Below are 22,783 nucleotides of genomic sequence, written 5' to 3'. Positions count from 1 at the left end.
CTAATGCGGTTGCTGCATAACAGAGATGCCCAAGTTTTTCTGGAGGCGCGGACCTGTATGATTCGGGAAATAGAGAACGCTTCAGACAAGACACGTTCATGATTCCTATTTTTGCACATTTTAAAGCGAAACTCTCAGCCTCTAGTTGGTCGGCGATTTTTTTCGTATCAGTGTGCGCGGTGCTCCGACAAAAATGTGGTCCGATCCCGAAGGCGGTGCAAAGAAGCGGGAAGCACAGAGTGTGCGGCTTCTCCAAGAGGCATCCCGTGACGTCATTAGACGATATCGTCACAAGACGATGTCGTTATTCTCGTATATTCGAATTACAATCCGAAGCTATGATGTCTGCAGCTTGTCTGTAAGTCATACTTTACGAATCTTCTGGCGCCATTTACTTTGAGAAATTAATTTAGTTCACTAGCGCACTTGTGCTTGGCGGAGGGTCTAGGAGAATGAGGATGTGTGCTGCACTTCCCCACACGTGCGTGAGCACGAGATGTGAGCGCGAGCGCAGACTCATATGCTTTGTGCCCTGCCGTGCACTAAGCAAACGCTGCAGTTGCATTCAGCTGCGCTCTGCTACGTAGCGTAGATACCGCGGCCTGATGGTGGTGCCGCGACAAGTCCACTGGCTACGCGCACTGCGGCTCGCTGAGGTCAACGGCGTTTGGCTTACGTTTCGCGCGTCGTAGGCGCCAAATTCGGAAGTAGTGGCGTCTACGTTAATAACCAAAATCAAACTTTAACTGCACGACAGGATGACGTTCAGTAGGCGGAGCATTGTGGGCGCAGCCCGCTCCGCCGTAGCCTTCGCAGTGGCATTGCCATTAAAGAAGGCGCGGAAGGACCGCGAAGGCCGTGTTTGATTGGCAATAACTGTGCTTTTGCTGAACCCATTTAAGCACTTTTCGCGGCACAGTATTTGTGAAATAGCCTATTTTAGCTTCAAATGCATTTCTCCTCTTCAATAAAAAAGTGACTCAGGGCCCCTTTAAAACTGCCCCTACAACGTCTCCTCAGCAAAGAATAGTTGGCAAAGCGACGGCGTATACGTGCCGGAAGATATGAACAGTATGCTGCTATGTGAAACCTTTATTATGCGCGAAGAAATCAATTCTTGCCGGCAGGCGGCGAGTAGCCGCACTGTGCCGCAGCGATCAGTGGACATCCATCTCTATTTTTTTCGGAACGGGACAGTCTCTGGCTATTAAAAATAAAGTTCAGTTTTGTTTGGCATATTACTGCTTATTTAGTGCGTGCACGTAAATTTGACGTGGTGAGTTTCCGTGGTTTTGTGACGTCGAGCGACGGACAGGCCAACTTGGCGCGGTCTGAAAACATTTTCACCAATCGCGAAAGGCTAACGGTGACAAAGCGTAGAATCTCAAAAAAAGGTTTTCTTTTCTTCAGGCTAACTATGCATAATCAGTGCGTACACGTCAGCTTGAGATGGGCAGTTTTCGAGGTTTTCCTGACCTCTCGTGACACAGGCAAAGTATAGGCGTTGTATCAAAAATGTTCGACCAGTCGCGGAGGGCTACCGAAAGAAATGGAATAGAAACAGATTGGAATAGCTTTATGTAACATCGTCCTTAAAGTTCGTATCGACCTTCTTAAAATTTGCAACTGCTTCTTCGAGCTCTATACCATTTGTAAACAGATATATATTGAAAGTGGTACCGCTAGATTTCCTAATTTCTAGTCAAAATTTTACTTTGGATTTTTACACGTTCATTTCTAAATCAGAAGAGCCCAATAAAGTTGCTTCACCGACACAGCTTTGGAATCATGGCCTTGAGCTGGTGGGGTTAAACAGAAATTATCGTGAGAGCAATGCAAAAGTGACTTTACAGCGAAGTTCGTCTGCGCACGCCATAGCCAATCAGCACCGTGGCAACATCTTTATGCTACGACATCCATGTCGCAAAACAATGTCAACACAGAGAAGTATCTTCAGCCACGGTACTTCGTAGTACGGGAAGCAACGACCCTGTTCTTAACATACAGCTTTCCAGCGAGGCAATTTCTGAAGTCGAAAAAAATTATTCGGTGTAAACCTCCAGAATTTGAGCGCTTTACGAGGCGGTAAACATAGACAAAGTTGTACAGGAGGGGAAGTGTATCCCCTTATAAACAGAAGATCGGAGCCTTAATTATTTTAAAAATGGCAACGTACGCAGTAAAGCGTGCTTGCGGGTTCTAAAACTGTCTGTTGTGAACTTGAACCAAGCATATTCAGCATATTAGCTTTTTTTTTTCTTCACCTTTGGTAGCCAATAGTGCACTGTACGAGTTTCTTTAGCGACGGACTTAGTGCTTTAATGAACTAAATTCAACGACGCTGTCTGTGTAGCTACGGAGAACGGAGCAATACCACGTGACGCTGTGCCCACCAATGGATGACCGCTAACTGTGCCTTCGGTGAACCACTGAGTACCGGGTTTATAAGTCATGTGGCTTTGCAAAGAGACAGACGAGAAACAATGCAAGAATAGTGTTTACACACTGTAATAAACTTCCTCAATGTGTTTGTGTCTTTTAATGAGTAAAAGGTATTTTTAATCATGTTGATTGGTACGTCCATCGAAGTGTGCGACAGCACCTGATCATTCAGCGGAAACATTTTTAGCACCCTGTAGTCAGTAAGAGCCTAAGAATTAAAAACAAGCTTCACTCACAAAAACACAGTGCAGCCGCACGTTAAAGAGTCGAGTCAGCTGTAGTCCGCTCACAGCTTAATGAATTTACTGTGATAATATAAATGCTAGGCTAAATTAAAACAAAGGCTAGTGTTTTCAAGCTAAACTGTTATATTTGGCGGGGCATTGACATTAGAGCCACCCATAACCTTTTCATTAGACGTTCAGGTTTCATTGTGAAACCAGTGACTCGAAGACCAATCTGAAGAGAAAACCTTTGTTTAAACATGCGAAACCGCTTGATTTTTAACATAAATCCCTACCAAGTCGCTCACCTTTTGTTGTGAGCAAGTATGTTCTTTCTCTCCGAATGACGTCTTATTTGCAAGAGCCCTTGCATGGTTGCTGAACTTTTCAAAGTGCAGCGCTGTGTGCCGTTGCCCTCAGAGCGCGGGATGCTTTGAGTGCTACATCTTCCGGTTTGCCACATCCTGAAGTTGTTTTGGTCGTAAGTTTTCCCTGAACTGCGTCAACTCTCAGGAGAAATGTTTTTCTTACGCGACCCTGTCGTACATCTTCTTCCAGTTTCTCTTTCACTGCTGCCGCTATCGGTTTCATTCAGTATATATGTTTGTATAGCGAGCCTCCTACGCTCTCAGTTGAGTGTTTTTCGTTTGCGTTGCCGCCTAAGCTGCTATTTTTAGCAGTTTCATCTAATGAAAGATACGACGTGCTGTCGTCCGCGTTCGTATGACTAAAAAGTCAGGAAGTGGAAGCTTTACCGAGCGCAATTCACAAACATGCCGTATGCCCAATACCCTCTAAAAAAAACATAGTAATAATAAAACAACAATAATATTACGCATCAAACCCTTATACGCAATTCTCTGAATATTAGCCTCTAGGTACTGTTGTTCCAAGCAGTCTTTGTGGGAACGCCTAATTTCATTCGCGTGAATTAATAAATTCTGTCTGCTTCGTATTACCCTTTGCTCTATCATGTTGTCTAACTTTTCGCACCATCGTATGTTGTGTCAATCCCCCACTGCTGAAGACGAAGCCCAGCTGTATTTTACTCTATAAAATGTCTCGCTTAAGTGGACTGTGACCTTTCCGCGTATTTATAGACCATTTTATGGGCGAGCAGGAACGTTGCCTCGAACGAGCGTGACGCGCCGCTCTCCTCCTCGCACTGTTATGTGCGGATCGCCCTTTCTCACAGCAGCCGCTTGGAACGGTAGCGGTGTGATTGAAAATCAGTGCGCCTTATGTGATTGTTGCGACCTCAGATGGCTCAAGGTCAACGAGCTACCGCTGCACTGTATTCGACTGCAAAACAGACTTGTACATTACGAATCACACGTGTTAAATATGAAGCATTTGTTGGCGAACATTTGCCACTTTGACAGTATCTATCTAGCCACCTACGTCTTTGTACTCTCATGATAGTTTGGTTAACTTGGTATTTACCAAAATTGGCATAGTATTACAAGAGTGTATGACAAACGTAAATGAGAGGTCATGTCATGACATGCGTGTCATGTAGATCATGAAACTGCCGCCTAAAATGACAATGACCCAGCGAAAAAATATTAATACTCAAAAACAACTGAAATGGGTTTGAACGTGAGTACTAAGGAAAGGAAACACTAAAGGGTGTTGGTAGAAGTCATAGTCATGAGCATGACTCAGCAAAAATGGCAATGACTAAGCGAAAAAAAAAGATTTACACTCAAAAACTAATGGAATGATTTCGGATTGGGTACTAAGTAAAGGAAAACGCTAAAGGTTGATGGTCGAAGTCATAGTCATGAGCATGACTAGGGCATTCGCCTTAAGGTCTCTTAGGCGTAGCCTAAAGGGACTGCTGAGGACTCATGACACGAATGTCATGGCATACGTGTCGTGTAAGTTAAGAAACAGACGCCTACGTCTTGGCGCTCTCATGGTCGTTTCGTTAACGTGGTAGGCGCCCCGCACATTGCTTCGCATAACATCGATTCCCACAGGGCGTGGGATCTGCCAGCGTTTAATTACTTGTAGTCTATTAAATTTTATGGTAATTCTCTAATTTAGCGATTACGTTTTGTTGCCGGCCACGCTCACGGTAATTCAATTCTTCTTTCGAGTAAATAATTACCTGTAACTTTCTTATTTTATTGGCGAGACAGGCTGTAACAAGGTACGGAATTTTGGAAACCTGAATTTCGCGGTAACTACAGTATAGGATGCCCGAGATCGCACCACGAAGCAGCTTCATGGATGCGCATGTTGACACCGGTAAACCCGGGATCTTAGTATTCGTTTCTTCATGTTAACGCTCCACCAGATGTCGGCCAACGAATTGAACCGGTGCTGGTATATCCCAATAGCGACTGCGACTTATAGCGTTAATGCCAGGGTATCAGCTCCGGACGATTTTTTACAGGTTTTCATTGGTCCAAACGGGAGCTCCTTCTTCAAGTCCGAGCAACAATGAAGCGCTGCGCTTCACAGAGGACACGGATGTCGAGTAACGACAATCCTGTGCGCAAGATGTCCGTACGTTACAACACCACCTTACTCCCTAGCGCACACAGGGTCGCTGCTGATGTCTTCCTGACAAAAACGTGGGAAGATGACCGATGAAATTTTTGAAAAGCAATTGCGAGTAATGATAAGCAATGTACGAAGGGCTGCAGAGGGCGCACTAAATGTGTCGGACCAGCTCGTTCTGTTCATGGTATCTGTGCAGTGATATTAAAAGGTTCGGGGCAAAGTAACGTAGAATTAATCGATTATTTTCGAGCATTTCCTCAATTACTTTCATGGGGCAGTAATTGGCGACTGTAATCAATTACATTTTAGTTGCGTAATTGTAATTGTAATCGGTTATTCTTTTTCTGTAGCGTGTACAACTCTGCTGCAAAAGTAAGTTTCGGAAGCGAAGGTGAAGTCCATCTTCAGCCGGGCGACTCCACCGCTGTGGTTGCTGTCAAGCATCCGCTTAGGATTGCCAGCATAACCAGAAAAGACTAGACGCCATCAGTTTCGTTGCATGTATGCTCCAGTGATTTCCGGTCGAGTTATTGTCCAGTTGGTTATTTTGTAACGCTTGATGCCCAGGTGCCAGATCGACAATCTTTGAAAACCGTACCGCGAAAATTTTAGGAGCAGGAAAGCTACACTGTAAACGAAAATACCCCCACATGGGAATTTTAACAAGGTGATGTGCCCTATATTGTCCCATCCTTGAATATTTATTCCTATGTATGGGGGGAATACAACGGCATTCCCTCGTTTCACTCCGCTCACAACCTGTGGGAGAATAAGGGTGGACATGACGTGATTTTATTCCGCTTCAACATTTTGTTCTCCCCGGGAACTCCGCACAGGGAGTTTTAAAAAACTCCCCCGCCGGAACAGGTTGGTCACGTGGTGCTTCCCATAAGGCTCTGCGCCGCGCCAGCGACCGGCCACGTTCGGCGGAGTCGGCGGTGCTCATGGCTGACGGTTTGTTTACATCTGTGAAGTGTCATTCCGTGCCAGCGTTTCGCAGATTTTCTTTCCTTTACTTCCTTCCATAAAGTGTTATAGGCGTGCCTGAAGCTCACTGTATCTCATCCTCATGTGCGTTAGCTGTGATCACTCTGCTGACAACGATGAATGCAAGAGCAACGATTTCAAGTGCGGAAAAAGGCTTAGTTGTGACCACGAAGCTGCCGGTTGACTCGTGATGTCGGCTCGGGTTTCTGGCTGTGCTTCCGTGTTGCGGGACCTTGACTTGTGTTCCTCAGTGTGTTCAATACCACTTTTATGTCCTTCTGAGTATATTCTGACAATGTCTGGTGTAAAGTGCCTCGTAGCAATGGCAACAGCAGCCACTGCTATCACAACGTCCGTGATAGCAGCACATGAATGCCATATTCTGACTTCGTCACGGTGCTGTGCTGCCACTAAGTTAGACCGTGGTGCAAGCAACTCTTTTATGAATCTGTGTACGGATATCCTCGCCCAAGAAATACGGTAGGACGTAAGTATGTACTGTGAATAAAGCTTGTTACTGGATCAATGTGAATTGAATTGTTATCGCGCAGTTCTGTTTTGATCACGTCGTTGCTTCGGGTATTGCATTAACATCATGCTCCATCCAACATACTGATTTAGGAGCATACCTGCTGGCTCCGAGCGTGAGCATTCGTTTGCCAGATCAGCGATATGGCTCCGTTTCACAGCCGAGAGACATTGCTTGGACGCGGAGCAAATAGTGCGGTCAAAAAAATGTATGACTACGGAATTTTCGGTGTTACGTAGGCTGCTACGGGTCATGCTCACATTTAATAAATTGATGTCCCGCCACAATTCTTTCGCACGAAGCTAATTTTGTCATGAAGCACACGCACGTACATTTTTCTTGCGTACTGTAACTAACGCACTACTTTTTGGCCGCGGACGCCGGCAGTGTGCGAAGTCTCCTCAGCGCTCACGAAATGGCATTCTAATTTTGAAATATTATGCCATGAACGTTGTTTTTTCAATATTCTAAGTTAACAGTTCCGTGTGGATTTAGGTTTCATGCTATTTTCAGAGAGGCCGATCTCATATGTGCGAGCCTGTGAGTCGTAATTCTGAAAACACTACAGCTGCTCTCTAGGCCATTTCGAGGCCCACATCATCGTGGCTATATATACTGGCAGGGTTGCTTCTTGCTTGTCGAGTGTCCGTCGGATGTCTTTCACAGCTCTTGGTCTGTCTGGCTTGGTCTGTCTGGTCTCGTTCACTTGTTTCGCAGAATTTGTCTTAGTCTTGTGCGTATATTTAGGAATTTGACCCGAAGCTTCTACATAAAAATTCTCCACGCAAATTGACGTGCCTTTTTATACTCCCGGTGCACCTCGAAAAAACTCCGTCCAGCTCGAAGCAAAAAACAAAAATGACAGAAAAAAAAACTGCGAAGGCACCACGCAAAAATTCCTCCCGCACGGAGTAAAAATTATACTCCGATCATTCGGAGCATAATAAACTCCCAACCGGGAGGTCGCTAGAGGACAAGCATTATACTCCCACCTGAGAGTTATTTCCGTTTACAGTGTAGCAAAATGGGTTTCCTCGGAGCTTCGCTAGTTACCTGGGATGGGATGTACGCTGGTGCGGCCCATTGCATGACAAACGGGACACCTCTGATTGCTGTCACCTGTGCGATACCTTAAGCTAGTTCAAGGCTAGACATACAATAACTACACGTCATGCGTATGTTACGTGCCGACAGTGTTCAGGCTTGACTCACCTCCTATTTAGATCGCGGTTAGTGCAGTGGCAGCGCCTCCAGGCCCGTCACTATCCGATATTTGGGTTATATAAAAGCTCGACGCTTAGTAACGACACGTTCAGAAGTTCCGCAATCACAAGAAACTTGTTGAAAACTCGAAAACGTGCCACTCGTCGTCAACAGCCCGTTCGTCGTGCATCGTCCAGCGCAATCTCACATACCAGCATGGCGCCGTACAATACCCAGCACTGTGATCGTGAAATGGTGGCGCCCTCAATAAAACGCTCCATACGAGCCAAATAAAACACTGTACGTTCATGAAAGCTTGCAACGTGCAGACTGCTGCACCTGCCAATGTGGCCTAAATGTTTTCGTATTCAAGTTCTTAGACTGGCAAGGCTTAGGAATGTGAATCAGCGGCGAATATCTCAGCAAGCTTTGGTTGGCAGATGACATTGTCCTATTCAACAACAATGAGGACGAATTACAGCAAATAATTGAGGACCTTAACCGAAAAAGTGTAAGAGTGGGGTTGAAGATCAACATGCAGAAGAAAAAGATAGTGATCAATAGCATGGCAAGGGAACAAGAGTTCAGGATCGCCAGTCAGCCTCTAGAGTCTGTAAAGAGTACGTTTATCTAGGTCAATTACTACAGAGGACCCTGATAATGAGAAAGAAATTTATAGAAAAATAAAATTCGGCTGGAGTGCATACGGCAGGCATTACCAAATCCTGACAGGGAGATTACCACTGTCGTTGAAAAGAAAAGTGTGCAATCGTTGCATTCTGCCGGTGCCAACATAAGGGGCAGAAACTTGGAGGTTAACAAAGAAGCTCGAGAACATGTTAAGGACCGCACAAAGAGCGATGGAATGAAAAATGTTAGGTCTAACGTTAAGAGAGAGGAAGAGAGCGGTGTGGATCAGAGAACAAACGCGGATAGCCGATATTCTAGTTGACATTAAGCGGAAGAAATGGAGCTGGGCAGGGCATGTAATGCGTAGGATGGATAACCGGTGGACCATTAGGGTTACAGAATGGATACCAAGAGAAGGGAAGCGCAGTAGAGGACGGCATAAAACTAAGTGGAGTGATGAAGTTAGCAAATTCGGAGGCGCAAGTTGGAATCAGCTAGCGCAAGACAGTGGTAATTGGAGATCGCAGGGCGAGGCCTTCGTCCTGCAGTGGACATAAATATAGGCTGATGATGATATTTGAATCATGTTCAAAAACTAAGCAGGCGGTAGCACATTGCCCATTGCATTCTAGCAGTAATCCTTCACAAATGTATCCAGGCCCATTCTACTTCTGAGAGAGAATGAACGGGCGCGCGAATTAAACGTGCAGTCAGTGACTATCTCTCCCTTACTTCCCGAAGATGTCGCTTGTAGAAACTATGTGACCCTTATCACGAATTCCACATGGAAAATTTACGGCAGACCAACAGCATCTTTCCCCACGCATCAAGCAAGCGTCTGTCTGAGTTGGGCCAAAAAAAACACCCCAAATTAAAGGTGTGCCCCCCCCCCTCCCCTGCAAAGAAATGAACTGTTTATCATCATCATCATTATTATCGCACCAATTCCAAAACCACATCATAACCAAAGTCACTAATTAGGCGCAGATGAGTCGTTTCGTTCTCTAAACAAAGATTTTTGTGATCCTTTATTGCAACAGCGTTTATTGCAGGACGGCACATGTTTGAGCCCGATGGTACTTAGTTAAACACTTAAAATAGCACCAAAAACATAGGACTGAATGAAGAGAACGGTGTCCTGTTGTGTTGCATTCTATATAATTGTTTCAATCTTGCGTGCCTTTCTTTCAAGCAGTCCTTCATGCGGAAATCACACATAAAACAAAGGAGTCCTTCATTCTCGCAACATCCGAGATCTCAGAACATTTGCCTGTCGTTACACACGTGACAATCACATTACTATGCGTTTAGGAAGCCCAGAACTGTCAGCCTCCGTTCTGGGCTCTGATGTAAACGTACTTCCCTACTAGCCCAAAAGAGGCAGGGCTCAACAAATTTCCCTGGCCATTGCGGTTAGATTCGAACACCAAACACAGCATTACAACGCAACATTTTGTACAATTTCACCAAAAAATGCGGGCATTGCACGCACTTCAGCAACAAACTTACATTATGTGATTGAAGAACGAAACAAAGGGAGTAATTCCTATGCCACCGGCGATGCAAATAGTGATGGCGCTGCGTCCTATCCGTTCGGACCTGCTACAGAAAGGGCCGTCCACGTACAATCTGAAACGTACAATACACAACACATGCGAATATTTCTTGATGATCCCTCCTTCAGACTCTGCAACTGAACAAGCTCTTCATAATTTGTGTTTTAATAACGTCGCTAATAAATCCTGCGGCGATAGTATTTATCCATAGAGTAACTACAGTTATGCAGGAGGACAAATTCACCCATCTTCCCCCCTGCCGAGGGATGAGCGACAAGGCTACATCAAGGCCACCACACATAAAAATATATCGAAATAAATAAAATTATGCACGCGAAAGAGTACGCTTGAATTTCGCATCACCTGTATTGATTTTTTTAAGCAATGTTGCTAGTGTTACTTGAGACAGCCAAGGCGTGCTGAGAAAAGCGGTCGCATCAACTCTGTGCAGAAAGAGCGGCCCCGCGCAATGCAAGATAATTGAAAGTCTGATCGAGAAGAAAATCTGTACGGATAGGGAGGGTGTCATTTGTGGCACGCAGGTGTAATTTTCAAGCTATCGCTTATTAGTGAAGTCAAGAAACATTACCAATATCATGCTAATTGCAAATGCTGCTTCCTTGCTTCGTTGTTGCCTTGATCGTTTCTAGTTTTGTCAAATAAGCTATTTTGTTGCTTTTTCGTAGTCTTCGACGCAGATAGCACACTTATTATATCGTATTTTCGTTGTTTGTTCTTTTTCGGGGGGGGGGGGGGCTGTATTTGCCTAATGTTTATTAAACCGCCTTGCGCTTTCCGCTTTGTACTTTGGAGATGTTAATAAACCGATATATTTCATTGCAGGTAATAGTTACGTATGCACTCCAGTGATGAGTTTCCTATATATACTGTGGCTAGCATTTAGAAGAACATATTGTGCAATTTGCCCAACATGGCCATCCTTTATGCCGCTTCGCATTTCTGCGCCTGTATTGAAGCAGAACGTTTCACTGGTTGCCAATGGACCAAACTGTGCACTAAAAATACTGCTGCAGAAAGACCTGCATAGCGCTGACAAAGCAGAAAGTATTGCGTGCAGCATTGCAACAATTAAAATTTCGTATGAGGAAGAACTGCAGAGGAATTTGATAAATATTGTCTTTATCGAATAGAAAATAACAATTTTAGAAATCCGTTATATTGACTGCTTTGGTATTTAAATTGTTAACAAATAGAGCACATTCCTGTAGTTACGAAAATCGTTCCCTCGTGCCTTTCCACAAACGTATTTATACAAGACAAACTTACGGACAAATGTTCACAAATGCTAGAGCCTATATAGCGACTGCACCACCTAACGTTAGCCAAGCTGTTCACTGAAAAAAAAGATATGAAAACAAGGCGCACGATACAATCGCACGACCCAAGGTGTACGGTCACCAGTGGTCTGCCAACCGAACACGTATGTGTAATAATTGTATCCCGCACCGTGTTTTAAAAATATTTTTCAAGTGAACAGCTTACTAACGTTAGCTGGACGTCGCTATTTGAATGCCACATAACAGAATGAAAAGCTTCAATTTTTTCTCGACTGCAACGTTCTTGGAGACGAATCACTAATACAATTCATGGCGCTAGTTTATGCACGAAGAATTAATTTGCATTGCATATTGTGGTGTAGTAGAAAAGACACGAAACCGTGCAAGAAAACGACCGTACAGGAAAAAAACGTGACTCAAAACTACCCTAATTCAAAGAATACCAGTACTGTTTTAAGAAAGGCGCCAGCGTACACAAACGCATTTGAGCGTCTAAAACGGACCATATCGCTATGGACTTTGAATGTCAAAATACACGCTTATTCTAAACGACAAACGAAGACGATGTTCATTACTGTGCAGGTTGACGCAATTCTCAAGACAGCGTGCCTGTCTTTTTTGAATAAAGTTAGTTGGCAGTGACGTTTTTTCACATCCGGTCATTTCTCTGTATGTTTATCTGTTCCGCCATAAGTAGTGTGAACAGACAAGCCCAACAGTAAGCAGCAGCAATGCTTGTCGGGATCCATTACTTGAGCGGCCCTTGTGAAAGATGCATTATGCAAGAAAAAAACATTTACGCAGGCATTTACAAAGCTGAGCTCAGGACGATGGTATCTACGACGAAAGCTGAAATGTTATTCTTACTTCGGATAGGCTGGCTTGTCGCTTTTTTTGGAAGCTTTCGGAGCGACGAGCTTCGTTCGCAGCACACCTGAAATGTAAGGCGAGGAAAGAGTGATGCGTACGCATAAAACGTGGAAGCTTTCGAAGCTTTGGCAACAGAACCCAAGGCAACTTGGACAGCTTGTGTTCCCGATCGCTGGAACGAATGCTTAGGCATATACAGAATGTCCCAGCTAACATGCACCAACGATTTTAAAGCGATGCCTTCTACATTCGGTAATCTTAGTGTTTTTGTTAGTGGTACTGTAAGGAAGCAAGCAGTATTTCTTCTTTTCTTCAAATACCTATTTTCTGATCCTTTATAAATGAGAAATGATTTTCTAAGGTTTAAATTTACGGTCTCAAGTCAATTGAATGGTATTAAACAAGCTTGAACACATCATCACTACTTTTGAACAGTGGCTATATATATTTAACTTAGTGATTTTATGCCGCTTTCAGGCAAAGTCCATCAAATTAAAAAAAATAACAAGCAAGGAGACGCAGTCTCCCGCCCACTTACTAAATCTATGCTAAATGAACACGCCGTTAGAACAAAATGTTTCCCATTATAGAGACTTTAAGCTTTCAATGATACGTGATGCATCACCGTGCACCGTGATACAGTAGCCTCTCTATGCAGAAACTGCTTCTACGCGGAACCGCTGCAGACATGGCGAAAGATAAATCTCGTCCGATACAATCATCGCGTACCATGGCAAATCCTAGACTATTGATGCCTTCAAGAATTACGCTTTTAGCGCGTTCCGCATCACCAACAGCAATGATGTGACGCCGTCTGCTAGGCGGAAATCGAAACACTTTCACGGATCGGGGGCGTCGCTTCCATCGCGGGGAGAGAAACCTCATTTCTGGGCTGTTGCGGCGGGATACAAAGGCAGGCACTGCAGCTTTTGCAGAGCAATTGCGTAAAGCTCACCCGTAATTACAACAGTCCAGAGGGCATTTTGACGACGCCCAGATAGCTCTCGTTGGAATGGTCTATGAGCCTTGCAGCGTCAAATCAATTATCTAAAATCAATTACAACAGCAAAACATGTTCAGCGTAGGATGCGGATAAACGATGGAAGATTGTGCCGTTTACTTTTTTGCTGTCACGACGGAGAGCGAGTAGCAAGGGCGAATTCTGTTTGTTGCAGGCGGTCTGGGATGGCCGGGGGATGCGCAGGGGGCGTAAAGTGTCACACGAAGTAAATCACTCTATAAGCCGATGATTGCTTCGATTTGGCAGAACGCTAAACTTTGCGCGGCCGCAATGTTCCCGAAGCGGCAAAGCTTGCATAGCGTGAGTATGAAGATTTTCGCCGTGGTGATAACTTAAGTTAATAACTGCAGCGCAGGGTGTCATTTGGCCGCATCTATTCTCATTATATGGAATTCCTTTATTTGCTTGAAATAAAAAAATGCCATCGAAACGTCAGTAGCACCAATACGGGTTTCTCGGAAAACATGCTTGACCGTTGAGCATAAATTTGTTCTAGTCCAGGAATCAAAGCCAATCATATATATGACTGGCTTTGTCTATATATATCTATGGTAGCTGATCTGCCATCTCAGCTGATGCAGCGAGAAACTGGATTATTCAACAACACTAAGCCCTCGGATACAGTAGTATTTTCTGCGTAAATCAGCAATGCGAAGGCAACCTTATGAAAAAGAAAAACAACATTTGATCCGTGCGAACGCAACGTCATGCTGCAAAAGAAGTTCAGTACGGGTTACACAAAAAACAGAGCGTCGCACGGCCGAAAAAACAGGTCATGGTTCAAGCCGAGATAATGCCAAAAAAATAAATTGCTAATTTGAATATTCCAACATGATTAGAAATGCCAAAAAAGTTCAAATAGTTATTATAAAATGAAAAACGAGAATGTTTAAAGCAAAGCCTTCCTTGCCTAATTCCCGGGGGATCGGCGTGGTTGGTGCTACTGTTGTTGAGTCGGCCGTTATATCGCCGATTATGTTTGAGTATATATATTTGTGTGGTAATGAACATTATATATGCACCGCATGAAAACTCGGGAAATGGACCCATATCAGCCATGAATGATGACTGACGAAGTCGTGCCCATTAGCACACCTCTGTTCTGCGTAATGCAACAAGAAATGACTAAAATCCTGTCTTCTGATAGATATCTCTACAGCATATATATATGTATATATATATATATATATATATATATATATCCTTTGTCTGTTATTGTTTGTGGACTTCTTAGGATTTTACTAACAATCAGGCCCCTCGGTTTCCTTTCTCCTCTTTCATTATATACAGGGTGTATCAGCGAACACTTTCAAAATTTTTTTAAGGCTGCTTGTGGCAGATACCTCAATTCTAGTTAATGAGCTGGTCTACTCGAAGAGGCGGACATTACTTGCACAAAATGTTGAAATACAGAATCGACTAATTAACAAAAATTTACTAATTAAGTTTTTTTAAATAATTACCTGATGGCCCATATTGCAATTTAGAAATTGTAGTCCTGGAGTTCGCAAAGCGGATCCACTTAGAATAATTTCTCAGGATGACACCAGTTTCGAGATAATAATTCCCGAATTTTGCGGAGAAATGCATTGGCGTTCCAGTTAATTTTGTGCTTCAATGCGTAAAGTGACGTCTTGTTAAGAACCTAACTGGAACGCCAATGCATTTCTCCGCAAAGCTCGGGAATTAATATTTCGAAACTGGTGTCATCCCGAGAATTCGTTCCAAGTGAATACGCTTGCGAACTCCGTGGCTACAATTTGTAAATTGCAATATGGGCCATCAGGCAATTAGTTAAATACTTAATTAGTGATAAAGAATTTTATACCGCTATATATATATATATATATATATATATATATATATATATAGCGATTATAATTCTTTATGCATTTAGGCATGTCTCCTCTCTGCCTACACCTTGCCTGAACCTTTTTCCTTTGACAAACATCAAACATCGCCTTTGTGCTCGTGGCATTGTCGTGTCGAGGTACAACGGCATATGCACACGCGTACATTGTTCACAATTTTAGCACTGTATAGTTCTTCGCCGTCACTACAGCGTGACAGCATGAACTACTGTTTGCATTTCGGCACAGCCTGTGAACGGCATAGTGCATAAACATTAGCACTTCCTGAAATTTAGGTTGTGACGTGTGTGGCATATAAATAGAAACATTGGAAGAGGTTGCACGATCTGCGGGAAGAAAGTAAACACTATTGTACGCATCGCTGTTAGTTCTGTAGCATTTCTTTAACCACTTTACTTTAGCACCAATTGAAATGTTCGGCCTTGAATCGGCATATATTTTCATCTTTTCAGGTAAATGTCAAAATTGTTATGGCTTATTATCTTCAAGGGCATGTTCATTAGAAACGGAATATTGAGCGTACATGTTGGAATCACAATGGACGAAGTCGAAAAATGCGAACACTGTGTAACTATACTGACCTGTCCAGTCGCCGTTCGTAGTCAAGTGTAGCGTGAATGTGTTGTCCCCACCTTTTGAACACTGCATCAAAATAAGAAATCATCCTGGGATAAGTTTAGCGGTAGGTGTCGATAACCCGACAGAAATATTTCTTTATTACGACACAACCGGTGACTGGCGGCACATTGTGACAGAAGGAGCTTCCTGGTCGTTACATGTGTTGCGAAAGGCGAGAGACTTAAAGCCAACCATAATAGTCACCTTTCTTGACAGTCCGGCAGTGCAAAAATGTGAACCCGTCTGGGTGCCGGTTTGTTCCATTGATGTTGCACTTACCTTTAAGGTTGCTGTCACGTTCATTCTTCGGGGCCCACGGTAAAACGACATGTGAGGCAGTGTAAGGTGACATGGATTCGACTTCTATTGAACTCAGAGAGGCGCAGAGTAAAATTCGTTTTGCAGAAAAACGAAGGAATACGGATTTAAAAGAAATTGCTCGCTAAAGTATTCAAATATCTCTACCTCAAAAGTGTGAACACAGAATGGAGGAAGAGGTCAGGAAAGTTGGCAGACAGGCACAGGGTAAATGAAAGTGTAAATAGACAATCAGCAGTCATAAAAAAGAAAGTAACGGGAACAAAGACGGTAAACAGGTTGCAAAGCATGGAAGCAAGAAGACCGTGGAGGGTTACAAAAACGGTTATAAAGAAATCAGGATGTAAAATCTGTCTGATAACGCAAAGAGATGTGCCTTGCTATTTGAGGCCCGAGCTGGCTGCCTGAGGGCAAAAACGTAACTGAGCAAACATGTGTCACAGAATGATGCATCCCCTTCGAAACGCCGCCCCGTTTCGAAGGGGATGCCACTAAATATGATCATCATCATAGTAAAAAAAATGTTTTCCAAAACGAAATCACGTGCAAGACGCTTTTGCATGTCACTCCTATCAAAATGAAGCCGCCGCGACCAGGACTTGATCCCGCGACCTCGTGCTTAGCAGTGCATCGATATAGCCGTTAATCCACAGCGGCCGGTCATTTAGTTCGTCTCGCCCCTGCTACTGAAGTGACAATGCGTTCAATCGAGATGTGCGCAAACCTTAATTTGGCTTCAGGTCTTTGAAAGAAGAAAGCGTGACGGAACATTCATTTTACGCCGCACTTCTACGCCAAATGAGTTTTAGACCGTGAGTCGCTTTTCGATGCACTGTGAGCCTAAAGATGTAACTAAATGATTATTTCGGTGGCAGTTATTTTGATCTGCATGGCTATTATAAAATGTAGAAACGCAAAATTAGACTCTTGCGGCGATACCATTCAACTTTCAAACATAAACATTGGCCGTATCATATCGCAAGAAACACCGTCGTCCAGTGTATTTCAGTGTGAAAGCAGCCGCTTTTCGACACTGGATCGCACTTGGTACGCTGGCTGGTTTTATTGGTTTCCCTGCTATGACGCTGGGCCGCAGTGTTATGTGCTGTAAACACACTGGATCTTGCTCGAGTTCGCTGGCTTGTGCTGGGAACTGCACTGGGTGCATTTGTGCCGCACTAGTTCCAGTATTCAAGAAGTATAGTTACCATTTAATTTTATATGTATGATACAGTTTTATCGGGATGTGCTAGTCTCCTGTCCTAAATAGCGCTATATTTGGGGTCATAATGTCAGTTTCTTGCGGCAGCTTGGAATAAAGGTAGGTGAGCTGCTCCGTTTATGCATGCATATGTGACACTGACAATCCCTTGTTTTTTTTATTTACCTTTTGACTGCGCGGGTAGTTCTATTCTTGAACAAATTCAAGCAAACGCAGATAACACCTCGTGTTTTAGTAATTTGAATTTATTTATTTGATTGATCTGGCGTCATTGAGGGCTCATTGCTCAACATGCATTTCGTGCACGTTCACAGTACTTCTTGTGTCAGTGTCCGTAATGTGTACATGTAATAGCTTTTTTTATTCATTCATTCAGTTTATTGATAAATAGCAAGAGATGGTTAAAATGTATTTGGAACGATAGCCTACATTGGCTAGTGGTCGGTCCAGTGAAGAATATGTGGAACAGGTTAGCAGTGCAAATCTATATATATACAGATATGTATACAAATAAAATCTGATAAAAATATATATAACAAGGTATGTCCATAATCACATCATAAAAACATATAAAAGGTAATGTAGCTAGAATACGCTGACGATAGCAAGCGCAAATACTGTTTACAAATCTTGATATTGCAAATAAAACATTTTTGCACTATACTTAAAGTTTCGTGCTACTTAAGCTTCCAGGGGTAGTTGATTCCAAACTTTTGCCCCATGAAAGTCATGTAATCGTTTTCCATATAAATTACCGCATGTATGCAAAATTATTACATTTCCGTTTGATGCGTGTCTAGTGTGGTAGGGTGAAAAGAGTGGAGGAGAGGGGAAAGCTGGTGCGCCTATCATTTGGTTAACAAAAAGGGCAACCTTATAATTAAGAAGTGCCGAAGATTTTCCTGTTCGGAAGACAGCTTGATTCTACAGAAGTTTGATCTCTAGACTTGCCTTCTTTTATCTATTTGCTGTACGTTTATCGTGTTGTGCATATCATACTACAGTACAGAGATACCGAACGTAAAGAAGCTCACTTACCGATGTTACTGTGAATGGATGCCACTCCAACAGCGATATCTTCGGGCAGTTGAGTAGCACATACTGCAAACAAAATAAGTTGACGCAAAAAGTTTGTTATGACTTTCGCGAATCGGCAGTTTCTCTGTCCTACCATGTGCATGAGTGTAATGCAATGTTATTACCTTATAAAAAACTTGCGCAGCAAGACATTCTGAACAAATCTTTGTACGGCGTCTTAGGGGGATTTTTCAGCGACATTGGGTGTGGGTATTATACGAAAACTGGCCATGTTTTTGCTAGAAAAAAGTTAGCAGAAAGTGTCTCAAGAGCAAGCATCGCCAGCCAGAGCAAAAAAAAAAAAACTAACAACAAAACTAAAACCAGAAACCATGAATTGGATTCGGAGAAATTCTACAAGGAGGGAGGGCGAAGAGCGTCACATGACTGCATTATTGAGATTATGTTGATTGTGTAAGGCAAAAGATTATTTAAATTTCACTAATTGCAAACGGCACTCACCGAGACACTTTAACGTTTGACATACGTGAACTGAATGCATTATTCATTACAAACATTTACAAGGATGCAGGGAACGTTTCGTGCCATCTAGAATAGTGTTCCATATGCGTCGGCCGAGCAGGACATACGAGTACATATGAAATGAATAAATTACTCAACGCCAGCGAGATAAAACGCACAGAAAGGTCGGCATTTCTTTGTAAATTCTCCGTATGGCTCATAGTTAAGAACAGTGCCATAAACAGAGAGAGAAAGACGCTAAAACTGGAACAGGTACATCTTGGATTTTGCGGATGCTCCGTTCAGTAGCACTGTCTTTTCGACCCCTTCGCACTGGAGCTTCCTCGCTTCACGTGCTGCTAGGGGTCGGACGTACTTGCAGTTTTAGGGGTCGCCGAAGGCCAATAATCCTCTCTTACTAACTTACAGGGAAATATTGTATTTCTTGCGGAGCAGCGCTCAGTGCCCTTTGGAGGCTGAGCACTAAGCGGCGCGCTAGATTAGCGAGGCGGCGGCTGACCCGGTCCTGCGGCTGGAAGTCCGAACACGCGGTGTTCGGTATAGTCCTGCAAAGATAGTAGACGTCACGACGTGCGAAAACTTTGATGGCCTTTCATGAATGATTTTGCTAGGTTCCAGAAGCCTGCTAACAGCCTTTTTATTAGTACGAGAGACAGAGCCCTCACGTTGAAATTGTGGGCCACGTCCTAGTTCAGTTTATGGTGCAACAAATGGGACATCCATTACACCACTTATAATCTACTCTCGTCACCTTGAAAGTCGTATAAAGAAAGTTTAGGCATTTCATAGCATTGCTCTTCTGATTGCCTTAGAACCCATTATATCACTGCCTCTAGACAGAAAATTAACAAATAATTAATCTCGTGTTCATTGAACGCGTACTCTTTACAAACAAATCACACCTAAACGATGCACATCGTTGAGAGAAACGAAAGCTTGGGCCGTCAAACTTCACTTATTTTCAGCCCGAGCAGGAAAGCTATCCGTGGGCTGCTCAGAGTGTGTTCACAAGGTTTCAGGCTCATTAGAATGGAAATTGATGAGGTTCGTAGGCGGTTTATTAACATATGAAAATGATGGCAACTGCCTCAATCCAAAACGCAATTAGAAATAGCATTAGAGTAGCGCTATCTTGCAGTGAATACTCCCATTTGTGGCGTAAGTGCGAACTATAATGTGGTGTATTGGAGCATCGGAAATTTAAAAAAAGAAATCAGGCAACAGGGCAGTGTGTGGCGGAGTACGATGTTCTCAATAACATTGCGAATCTTATAAGGTGAAATGTATGAAACAGGCTAAAAGTGTTCCGTACCTGTGGTTCCCTAGATTAAAAAAATTCATAGAACAAAAATTAACGGATCAACAAAAGTAAACTACATCAACCCATCAACTGGCAAGCTTAGATTAAACGTCAAAATGTAGGCGTTCAACGGGGAACATTCGAAATGCATATTAAAATCTGATGTCATGAAACTGATTATTTTCATTGGCGCCGTGCAATTGATAGAGTTGGACATAAAGAACTGTGATTTATCTTATAGACCTTAACTAGCAAATCAACAATAACTTTAGACTCATGTATTAAGAACTCTCGTGTATGTGACAAAGGCCATGTGTTGCATTGCGATATCCCAGTAATAGCATACCCGATCTGCTGGCATGAAAGGCGCGGGAAAACAAAATAAATAAAAGACGAAGCTTGCCTAGCATGCTGTGTAGCTGCCAGAAAATGGTGTGCGTCCGTCGTAAATGGGTTGTCTAGAAAAGACTACTGCACCTAGCAGCTGATGATATACCGCAACCAAGGTACAACGGAAAAACGCAGTCAATCGCTGCCTTTCAGACTCTAAGGGAAACGAAAAATCGCCAAAATTTGTCTTTTGGAAGTATATAGAGCACGTAACTGTCTGAGTATGTATATGTGACTTTTTTTATCCAACTTATATGGACTAGATTACAATATCTGGCTATAGGCCAGGGCCCGTATTCACGAAAGGCTCTTTCGCTATTATTGTTCGTAAGATAAAATTGCAGTAGAATGTGATGCTTCACATATTATTGGCGAAGGCAATAATATGTAAACGGCAAGGAGCACTTGTGAAAGAAGAGCTTAGTGAATTCGGCCTTATAGCTTAACGGGGGCAAAAGTCCACATACAAGTGCTGCAGTTTCCAAAGAGAGACGCACTTTTTAGACACATGATTACGTCGGCATCGAAACAGGGGTGGACACTTCGTCTGCATGTGGTGCACTAAGCGTGGCTGGATTTGATGCTTTGTACGTAGCCATCCTTTCTGTGTACGTTTCACTGTGTCATGGCCGTTCGTTTCCTGCTTAGGCATCCCGAGCACTGCATTCATAATAATGACTAACAAGCAAGTTGCCAAAATCCACTACAACGCATATTACTTTCATTTAGTTCTCTTCTTTCCTGACCTTCGGCCGGATCGAGCAGCCCATCCGGCGATAACGGCTGTGTGGCTATGTGCGAGCAAATTATGAAACTCGAACCAAACAGAAAGAACGAGAATCTGAGGCCGTTATAGGTGATGATCCTTTCCCTTCAATTCTATTAGATTTTTATCACTCATCGCAGCGAATGACCGCTACTGGCGACAACATAGGCACGGCTTCCCGCGAACCAATGACCAAGGGCAAGAAGAACTGAAAATGAACAAAATCGCTACATTATACTGTCCCTGGACCTATCATTAGTAACGTTTATTTCAATTTTGCATCGGTTCTATATCACGCGGCACTTCTTGTGTCCGATGAAACAAAACTAAATGGAAAAGAATGAAACATAACTAAATGGAACGTAGCAAAATACGGTGCCTGTTAACGTATTTGCAGTTCCAGGCTCTTTGGACATGATGCCGAGGGGGTTTAAGGAATTCGTCTACCTGTCCCGGCCTGGCGAGCATCCCCTCTTGGCGAGTCGCAGTTCCACGACTGAGTCTCGGTACGGGTCATCGCTGGGGGGAGGAAAGGGGCCAGGAGAACCCGGAGCCGCATCAGGCGCCCCCGCATCGGCCTTGAAACCTGCAGATACGCCGTGCAGCTGGACTGCTTCGAGCTTCGCGGCCGAGCGTCGCCTGTAGAGCCGGCAACAGGCGTCCAGGCCGAAGAGCGCAAAGGCCGCCAGGATCCACTTCCACGTCTACTGCAGCAGGCCGCCGCGCCGCAGGGCGCATGCGCAAGAGCATGCGAGTAAGCGACCTCAGGTCTCATCCCAGTGACCATGCGGAGCAGAGCGCCTCACGAGAAGCAGCACACACGCAGGAATCACATTGTTTCACATTGATCATGTGTAATTGCTTCAACCTACTAATATACCGTCCAGCCATGTACTGCCGCAACAAGAAAGAACATATTCTCTTTTTTAACACGAAAGTGTTTATGCCGGGGTCCACCAAGACTTCACTGACGTATTTCCGTCACGGAAATACGTCATAGAACATAATACAAAGAAAGAAACCAGAAGAAAAAGTTCCACAAACATGCAAAATTTGGAAATCGAACCCACGACCTCTCGGTCCGCGACGATAGATCGCCGAGCGTTTAACCCATTGCGCCACAAACGCATTTGCAGAGAGCTACACAGACGCGGCCTTATATATCTAACACTCCTCCGTGTACCCGCGCTCTTGCTCGGGGCGGTGCCGCCGCCTACGAGCAGAAAAGAGAAGTACTGCATTATGACACTAACGCGCACCGACAGTGAACGCTTCGGTGGTCTCAGCACTACGACGCCTCGATGCCAGCATTCGAAGGGACGCTGGCATCAAGAAGCACTACCAACGCCACCTAGGTGCGTTCACCGTACTCAGCACAGCGGAGCGTGGCCTCCGCAATTAGCTCTGAAAATGTTTTTGAAGTTGATCGCGGAGGCTGCAATTACGACGCGCTGTACGCGCTGATTT

General features: G+C 43.8%; 2 protein-coding genes across 2 annotated transcripts in view; both read right to left on the bottom strand.

Annotated features, from left to right (window-relative positions):
* Window positions 1–22,093, bottom strand: part of LOC119462359 (NADPH oxidase 4-like) — a 30,858-nt gene extending 8,765 nt beyond the window's left edge. The window contains exons 1-5 of the mRNA XM_049671811.1: window positions 21,764–22,093; window positions 18,339–18,401; window positions 15,724–15,784; window positions 12,248–12,314; window positions 10,036–10,155 (exon numbers count right to left, since the gene is read on the bottom strand). Coding sequence (XP_049527768.1) covers window positions 10,036–10,155; window positions 12,248–12,314; window positions 15,724–15,784; window positions 18,339–18,401; window positions 21,764–21,784 — 332 coding nt within the window. The 5' untranslated portion in view covers window positions 21,785–22,093. The remainder of the gene's footprint in view (window positions 1–10,035; window positions 10,156–12,247; window positions 12,315–15,723; window positions 15,785–18,338; window positions 18,402–21,763) is intronic.
* Window positions 1–22,783, bottom strand: part of LOC119461632 (monocarboxylate transporter 10-like) — a 291,751-nt gene that overhangs the window by 100,483 nt on the left and 168,485 nt on the right.

Source organism: Dermacentor silvarum, chromosome 8, assembly GCF_013339745.2.
Source record: "Dermacentor silvarum isolate Dsil-2018 chromosome 8, BIME_Dsil_1.4, whole genome shotgun sequence".
In the NCBI taxonomy this organism is placed as follows: domain Eukaryota; kingdom Metazoa; phylum Arthropoda; class Arachnida; order Ixodida; family Ixodidae; genus Dermacentor; species Dermacentor silvarum.
The sequence above is the reverse complement of the archived record's forward strand: the minus strand, read 5'-3'. Positions and strand labels throughout refer to the sequence as shown.